This window comes from Salvelinus fontinalis, chromosome 28 (genome assembly GCF_029448725.1).
Source record: "Salvelinus fontinalis isolate EN_2023a chromosome 28, ASM2944872v1, whole genome shotgun sequence".
NCBI classification, from domain to species: domain Eukaryota; kingdom Metazoa; phylum Chordata; class Actinopteri; order Salmoniformes; family Salmonidae; genus Salvelinus; species Salvelinus fontinalis.
Window position 1 is genome coordinate 42,709,422 of NC_074692.1, and position 9,166 is coordinate 42,718,587.

General features: G+C 38.4%; 1 protein-coding gene across 1 annotated transcript in view; it reads left to right on the top strand.

Moving 5' to 3' along the window:
- Positions 1-7,540, top strand: part of c28h5orf34 (chromosome 28 C5orf34 homolog) — a 14,167-nt gene extending 6,627 nt beyond the window's left edge. The window contains exons 7-11 of the mRNA XM_055887791.1: positions 1,808-1,899; positions 2,186-2,543; positions 2,643-2,725; positions 2,892-2,938; positions 7,331-7,540. Coding sequence (XP_055743766.1) covers positions 1,808-1,899; positions 2,186-2,543; positions 2,643-2,725; positions 2,892-2,938; positions 7,331-7,539 — 789 coding nt within the window. The 3' untranslated portion in view covers position 7,540. The remainder of the gene's footprint in view (positions 1-1,807; positions 1,900-2,185; positions 2,544-2,642; positions 2,726-2,891; positions 2,939-7,330) is intronic.
- Positions 7,541-9,166: the final 1,626 nt, after the last annotated feature.

The following is a 9,166-nucleotide window of genomic DNA, read 5'->3' on the forward strand; positions in this document are numbered from 1 at the left end:
TATATATAATAATATATATATATATAATATATATATAAATATATATATATAATATATATATATAAATATATATATATATATTTATATATATATTATATATAATATATATATTTATATATATATATTTATATAAATATATATATATATTTATATTATATTTATATATATTTATATATATTTATATATATATATATATTTATATATATTTATATATATTTATATATTTATATATTTATATATATTTATATATATTTATATATATTTATATATATATATATATATTTATATATATTTATATATATTTATATATATATATATATATTTATATATATTTATAAATATATATTTATATATAAATATATATATATATTTATATATAAATATATATATATATTTATATATAAATATATATAAATATATATATATATAAATATATATATAAATATATATATATATATATATATATATAAATATATATATATATATATAAATATATATATATATATATATATAAATATATATATATAAATATATAAATATATATATATAAATATATAAATATATATATATAAATATATATATAAATATATATATATATATATATATATATATATATATAAATATATATATATAAATATATATATATATATTTATATATATATATATATATATATATAACTTTTGTTTATTGTCCAGTAGCCAAAAGCACAATCATAGTCATATTAGCAAACCATGCTAGTTGATCCATGTTAGATCTACCCTCTTTCTACATTTTCGAAAGGCTATTTTCATCTCTGTCACATATAACCGCTCACGTGCGGTGCCCTTTTGACAAGTGTTTTCCCGCTAATTGCATTATGGAACGAACATTTGCACGTAGTCTACTGCCTTGTGCACATTGCTATCTCTTAAAATGCTGATATAATGTTAAGAAATAATAGTTTAAGTTAAACGTTCTAATCTGTTGCATCACTCAATAGCTTAAAAAACAATCAATGTAGCCTAGTCCTATTGGTTGTATGAATTTAGGATCTATCGTTCTACAACTGTCCCAGAGTCTGTTTTGAGGTAGGCTATTTCTTTCTCGACAAGCTGACCAATAGAACAGGTAAACTTTTCTACTATGGGGATAGTAGATTGACAGGCTAGTGATTTTTGCGGTTCGTTGCTTGTCTTGTTTCCTGAGGTAAAGTAAATGTGGACAGTTATTCTCACATCTTCAAAGTGCAAATCAGAATTCGTTAAAGACCGCACATTGTTGCATCCTGGACTTACGTGTTCTGTTAATATGCATTAATAATTATCTAAATGTGATGTCATTCTGAGCACCGTGAGTGGACGTCCTAATCAGGTTACGCACTCATTGCAGATGGGTCTGGTAAATATCTTAAATGTCCTGTAAATTAAAATCCTTTCGGTCAAATGTCCTGCTCCACATTTTCCTAACAGAAACCCTGACCTAATCACGCTTTTTGCCCGTACAATAGCTGTTGATATTTCCTTAAGACTTGTGCTACCCAGTGTTCACCCTGTAATTTGAACCCTGCACAGAGTAGCAGTCTGTCATGTCATTTATGCTGGCTATATCCTGGCATGTGCTTACATGCAGTAGAAAGCCATCTTTTGTTATTACCATATCATACAGATTTTATGGCAGTACAGACTTTTACAGATGCTTCCATGATTAATTGTGGAATCTTAAACAGTTTTGGGATGCTGACACAAATCTAATAGGAGTTCCAGTATGTGTGTAGTTATGTTTTAGGACCGACTGATAGCATTGCTCATGTTGTGGTGTTTCCCTCAGGTAAAGGATGTGACGTACCACCTGAGCAGCCTCCCCCCTGACACACCTGGGCAGGTCTACTCTGTGTGCTCTATGGTGACTCGAGCCAGCAGGTGAGGTACGGTCGTAGACCTGGACCACCTCTGATGACTACGGCTAGCACACCTCTAGACTTCAGGCAGTGCTACTACCTTGTTATTAATCATCAGTAACATTTGAATGATTAATTACTGTAAATCAACAAAACTGTTCATGGTTGTGGCCAATTCTATTTTAACTTCAAATTCTATTCATGAGTACCCTCCAATATTATTGCCTTTTGAGTTTTTTTGAGTTTGGAAGAAAGGCATTTGACTGTAGTTGTGCATGTAACGTTGAAAGTGAACATTGTTTTGACAGGATCCTGAAGTACTACAACCAGGCCAGACACTCTCTAAAGCTCCCTGCTACACAGAGCTGCTTGAACCAGGCCAGACACTCTCTAAAGCTCCCTGCTACACAGAGCTGCTTGAACCAGGCCAGACACTCTCTAAAGCTCCCTTCTACACAGAGCTGCTTGAACCAGGCCAGACACTCTCTAAAGCTCCCTGCTACACAGAGCTGCTTGAACCAGGCCAGACACTCTCTAAAGCTCCCTGCTACACAGAGCTGCTTGAACCAGGCCAGACACTCTCTAAAGCTCCCTGCTACACAGAGCTGCTTGGACCAGGCCAGACACTCTCTAAAGCTCCCTGCTACACAGAGCTGCTTGGACCAGGTTAGACCATGCACATGTTTCATCCATCCATACAGTTGTGTGTGTTAGTCGTTTGTGTATTGCTGCATTGAGATGCATTGTATTTCTCTCTCTGTGCAGGAGACCAGTTCAGAGCCCTTTGTAGAGGAAGTACACATTTCTGAGTCTGGTTACATGAATATCACTGAAACAAGACAAAGCAGGTAAGATAAAGCAGGTCTGTGTGCCAAAATCATCGAAGTTTAGACATTAATGCTCAGCTATGTTGTATTGAGTGAAATGTCTTATTAAATGGCGGAACTGTAAGTGTTGCGCTTGTTAGCATAGCAATTATTTGCTTAGTAAAATATGATTTGTTTTCTGTTTCAGGCCTAACTGTGTTGCTGAAGAGCTGGAGAAGATCAAACGCTTCAACTGTATCCTTAGTGTCACTATTCTGGGTGGCTTTTATGGGTAATAAGCCAGGGTAGGGTACATAACTTTCTGAATTCTACAACACTATCTACATCGTTGTCTTTAGCAAGACAACACCACATTGGCTTAGGAAGAAACAGACCAGGCTAATGCATCCAGGCTAACAGCTACAGTGCCTTCAGAAAGTATTCAGACCCCACACTTTGTGTCTTACAGCCTGAATTTAAAATTGATTACATTTAGATTTTTTTGTCACTGGCCTACACACAATACCCGATAATCTCAAAGTGGAATCAGGTTTTTCGAAACAAGTATTCAACCCCTTTGTTATTACTAGCCTAAATAAGTTCAGGAGTAAAATTGTGCTTTACAAGTTACATAATACGTTGCATGGACTCACTCTGTGCAATAAGTGTTTAACATGATTTCTGAATGACTACCTCGTCTGTATCCCACACATACAGTTAACTGTAAGGTCCCTCAGTCAAGCAGTGAATTTAAAACACAGATTCAACCACAAAGACCAGGGAGGTTTTCCAATGCCTCACAAAGAAGGGGACCTATTGGTACTGTAGATGGGGGGGTAGACATTGAATATCCCTTTGAGCATGGTTATTCATTACACTTTGGATGGTGTATCATTACATCCAGTCACTACAAAGATACATTTAACCTTTATTTAACTGGGCAAGTCAGTTAAGAACAAATTCTTATTTACAGTGACGGCCTACAGGCATCCTTCCTAACTCAGTTGCCGGAGAAAAAGGAAACCGCTCAGGGATTTCACCTTGAGGTCAATGGGGACTTTAAAACAGTTACAGAGTTTAATGGCTGTGATAGTAGAAAACTGAGGATGGTTCAACAACATTGTAGTTACTCCACAATACTAACCTAAATGACAAGGTGAAAAGAAGGAAGCCTGAACATACATCAAGTATTCCAAAACATTCGGGAAATTATTCAGACACCTAGACTTTTTCAAAATGTTGTTAAGTTACAGCTAGAGATGCACCGATATGACATTTTGGGCCGATATCCGATATTTTCCTTGCCCAATAAAGTGATACCGATATTAAAATTTTTGCTGCCTTTTAAGCATTCTAGTACAGTTAAATAGTTAAACACACGGACGCAGCGGTCTAAGGCACTGCATCTCAGTGCAAGAGGCGTCACTACAGTCCCTGGTTCGCATCCAGGCTGTATCACATCCGGCTGTGATTGGGAGTCCCATAGGGCGGCGCACAATTGGCCTAGCGTTGTCCGGGTTTGGTTGTCATTGTAAATAAGAATTTGTTCTTAACTGACTTGCCTAGTTAAATAAAGGTTACACACACCACACTGACCAAAAAGTTATTTTGTTGGCATTTACGTACATCGCCATTACCAGTAAATCATAATCAAAACCTATTTATTTCACTTGCTGTGCTGTTTCGTTCTTCAATTGTTCAGTCAATACCAGGATTTCATCATACATGTCAAGCAGTGAAGTTTCAGCTCTGTCTGTCCGTGGCTTCTCTTGCTCGGTGCGCACTGTCACTGTGTCCGTTTCTATCCAGCTGTGTATGTAACATTTCACGTGAACCCTGTTTCTTGTCAGCATCGAGCACGGTGGCGACACAGTAAAGAGGCTCAGAGAGAATGCCACCGAATCGCTTGTTCACAGCCTGGAGTATTTTTTTACGTTTTAACCCCACGGTTACTTGGTAGTGTGTACCGTTGTTCGACTAGTCGGCGAAAGCCAACATCATCCACGACACAGAACGGTTGATTGTCAATGGCATTGAATTACATTATCTTGGCGTTAATGGATTTCGCCTTTGAGTTGTCTCTCTGAAATGTTCTTACTCTTTCAAATGACTGCTCGACTTGAACTTGTTTAGTTGTTGTGAGTGGGCTCTTACTGTTTTTCTACTTTTGTTCTGTCTAGCGCTGTATTTTTCGTGGCGTCATTACGTCATCTATTTACGTTATATACGTATCCACGTCAGCTTTGACATCGGTTTTGCACATCGGCCTTAAACTTGACAGCGGGCCGATGTTGGTATTTTTAGCTAATTTCGGCCAATTTCTGATATTCTCACTGATATATTGTGCATCCCTAATTGCAGCCTTATTCTAAAATTGATTAAATAGTTTTTTCACCTCATCAATACACACACAATACCCCATAATGACAAAGCAAAAACAGGTTATTCGAATTATTTGCAAATGTATTAAAAATATTAAATGGAAATATTAAATTTGCATAAGTATTCAGACCCTTTACTCAGTACTTTGTTTGAAGCACCTTTGGCAGTGATTACAGCCTCGAGTCTTCTTGGGTTTGATGCTACAAGCTTGGCACACCTATATTTGGGGAGTTTCTCTCATTCTTCTCTGCAGATCCTCCCAAGCTCTATCAGGTTGGATGGGGAGCATCGCTAAACAGTTATTTTCAGGTCCCTCCAGAGATGTTCAATCAGGTTCAAGTCCGGGCTCTGATGTGTCCCGAAGCCACTTCTGCATTATCTTGGCTGTGTGGTTAGGGTTGTTGTCCTGTTGGAAGGTGAACCTTTGCCCAAGTCTGAGGTCCTGAGTGCTCTGGAGCAGGTTTTCATCAAGGATCTCTCTGTACTTTGCTCCGTTCATCTTTCCCTCGATCCTGACTTGTCTCCCAGTCACTGTCAGTGAAAAACATGCCCACGGCATGATGCTGCCACCTCCATGCTTCACCATAGGGATGGTACCAGGTTTCCTCCAGATGTGACGCGTGGCATTCAGGCCAAAGAGTTCAATCTTGGTTTCATCAGACCAGAGAATCTTGTTTCTCATGGTCTGAGATTTCTTTAGGTGCCTTTTGGAAAACTCCAAGCGGGCTGTCGTGCCTTTTACTGAGGAGTGACTTCCGTCTGGCCACTCTACCATAAAGGCCTGATTGGTGAAGTGCTGTAGAGATGGTTGTCCTTCTGGAAGGTTCTCCCATCACCACAGAGGAACTCTGGAGCTCTGTCAGAGTGACCATCGGTTTCTTAGTCACCTCCCTGACAAAGGCCCTTCTCCCCTGTGTTTCTGAGTTTGGCCGGGCGGCCAGCTCTAGGAAGAGTCTTGGTGGTTCCAAACTTCTTCCATTTTAAGAATGATGGAGGCCACTGTGTTCTTGGGGACCTTCAATGCTGCAGACATTTTTCTGTGCCTTGACACAATTCTGTCTTGGAACACTACGGACAATTCCTTTGACCTCATGGCTTGGTTTTTGCTCTGACATGCACTGTCAACTGTGGGACCTCACATAAACAGGTGTGTGTGCCTTTTTCAAATTAATTGAATTTACTACAGGTAGACTCCAATCAAGTTGTAGAAACATCTCAAGGATGATCAATTGAAACAGGATGCACCTGAGCTCAATTTCGAGTCTCATAGCAAAGGGTCTGAATACTTATGTAAATAAGGTGTATTTCATAAATTTTAGAATAAGGCTGTAACAAAATGTGGAAAAAGGGAAGGGGTCTGAATACTTTCAGAATGCACTGTACATCCTGTTTGCAACATTGCACTAAAGTAATACTGTAGAAAATGTGGTAAAGCAATTAACTATTTTTCCTGAATACAACGTGTTATGTTTAGGGCAAATCCAATACAACGCATTACTACGTACATTACTAAGTACCACTCTCCATATTTTCAAGCATAGTGGTGGCTGCATTATGTTATGGGTATGCTTGTAATATTTAAGCACTGGGGAGATTTTCAGGGTAAAAAATAAACAGAATGGAGCTAAATCCAGAGGAAAATCTGGTTGTCTGCTTTCCAACATACACTGGGAGATGATTTCACTTTTCACCAGGAGAATAACCTAAATCACAAGGCCAAATATATACTGGAGTTGCTTATCAAGAAGACAGTGAATGTTCCTGATTGGCCGAGTTACCGTTTTGACTTATATCTACTTAACAAATCTATGGCAAGACCTGAAAATGGTTGTCTAACAATGATCAACAACCAATATAACAGAGCTTGAAGAATTTATAAAAGAATAATGGGCAAATGTTTCACAATCCAGGTGTGGAAAGAGCTTAGAGATTTAACCAGAAATCACTGCCGAAGGTGCTTCTACAAACTATTGACTTCGGGGTTTGAATAATTATGTAAATTAAATATTTCTGTTTTTAATTTTCAATACATTAGCAAAGATTTCTACGAGAATGTTTTCACTTTGTCATTGAGAGGTATTGTGTGTGTGTAGATGGGTGAGGGGGGGGGAAAAAAAAAAAAAAATTTAATCCATTTTAAATACAGGTTGTTACACAATGTAAAATAAGTCAAGGGGTATGGATATTTTAAGGCACTGCACCTGTCCTTGATTGACAATAGGCTAACCAGTGGATGATGTGTGTTCTTTAACCAGCTCTACCCAGTTCTGTTGGAGAACAGTCATCTTCTTAAAGCCCAGAGGGGTTCTACAGTGGTGGGCTGTGGTTCTAAAGAGCACGTGGCCCACTGTGAGCCGGTCAGCGAGAGCATCGCGGAGGCCCTCCAGAGAACCTCCAAAACCATCCAGGATATCGACAACCTCCTCTCAGCCACAGTACTTTCTAGAGACACCGTCATGCAGGGCAGCGGATAATACAGTCCTGTGTGATGTAGGGTTTACTGTCAGAAAATACTTCTTGCAAATGAGGAACATGTGAAGCAGTCAGAATTATTTATTGGTTTCAGTTTCACTAAGTAAGCATTGTCAGCGTCAAATGCAACCGTCATCTAGTGGCAGTTTAATTGCTTCTTTACTTAGTTGAAGTACAGACTGCAGGAAAAATAAAATAGTTTTCGATGATTGTGAGGCTCAGATATAGGTTATGGTGTCTAACACGGTTCTGCAGACTAATGTTTTGTGTTGTGCTATACAGGATGTGTGTCATTTATACTCCACAAGGTGTTGAAAGCGTTCCACAGCGATGCTGGTACATATTGACTCCAATGCTTCCGACAGTTACGTTGGCTGGATGTCCTTTGGGTGGTGGACATTCTTGAAAAACCCAGCAGCGTTGCAGTTCTTGACACAAACGGTGCACCTGGCACCTACTACCATACCCTGTTCAAAGGGACTTAAATATTTTATCTTGTTTATTCACCCTCTGAATGGCACACATACACAATCCATGTCTCAATTGTCTCAAGGCTTAAAAATCCTTCTTTAACCTGTCTCCTCCCCTTCATCTACACTGATTGAAGTGGGTTTAACAAGTGTCATCAATAAGAGATCATAGCGTTCATCTGGTCAGTCTGTCATGGAAGGATGTTTTGTATTCTTAGTGTATGTTCATGAAGAAAGCCAAACTGTTCAGAATGTCTTACAGTAGAATAGGCTAGTTGTGTTTTTGTAACTTTTGTACTGCTGATGATGTCAGTGTGTTGAGCGCTGAGGAAAATGCTGTTGAATGTCTACAACCAGCAATGGGAGGGACTGTAGAAACTAGAGAGCTGTGATGAAAAACTTTTATTACTGCCAAAAATGATGGCCAGACCACATCAACTCAATTATTTTCCTTACAAGCCTATGGATTGCTTATACATAGAAAAGGAAACTGTATTCATCCCCCTTGGTGTTTATCCTATTTTGTTGCATTACAACCTGTAATTTAAATAATTTTATTTGGATTTTATGTAATGGACATACACAAAATAGTCCAAATTGGTGAAGTGAAGTCAAAATGGAAAAGTGGTGCGTGCATATGTATGCAACCCCTTTGCTATGAAGCCCCTAAATAAGATCTGGTGCAACCAATTACCTTCCGAAGTCACATAATTAGTTAAATAAAGTCCACCTGTATGCAATCTGTGTTACATGATCTGTCATATGATCTCAGTATATACACGCCTGTTCTGAAATGCCACTGAGTAAGCGGCATCATGAAGACCAAGGAGCTCGCCAAATAGATCAGGGACAAAGGTGTGGAGAAGTACAGATCAGGGTTGGGTTATAAAAAATAATCCGAAACGTTGAACATCCCACGGAGCACCATTAAATCCATTATTAAAAAATTGAAAGAATATGGCACCACAACAAACCTGCCAAGAGAGGGCCACCCACCAAAACTCACAGACCAAGCAAGGAGGGCACTAATCAGAGAAGCAATAGAGACCAAAGATAACCTTGAAGGAGCTGCAAAGCTCCACAGCGGAGATTGGAGTGTCTGTCCATAGGACCACTTTAAGCCATACACTCCACAGAGCTGGCCTTTACAGAAGAGTGG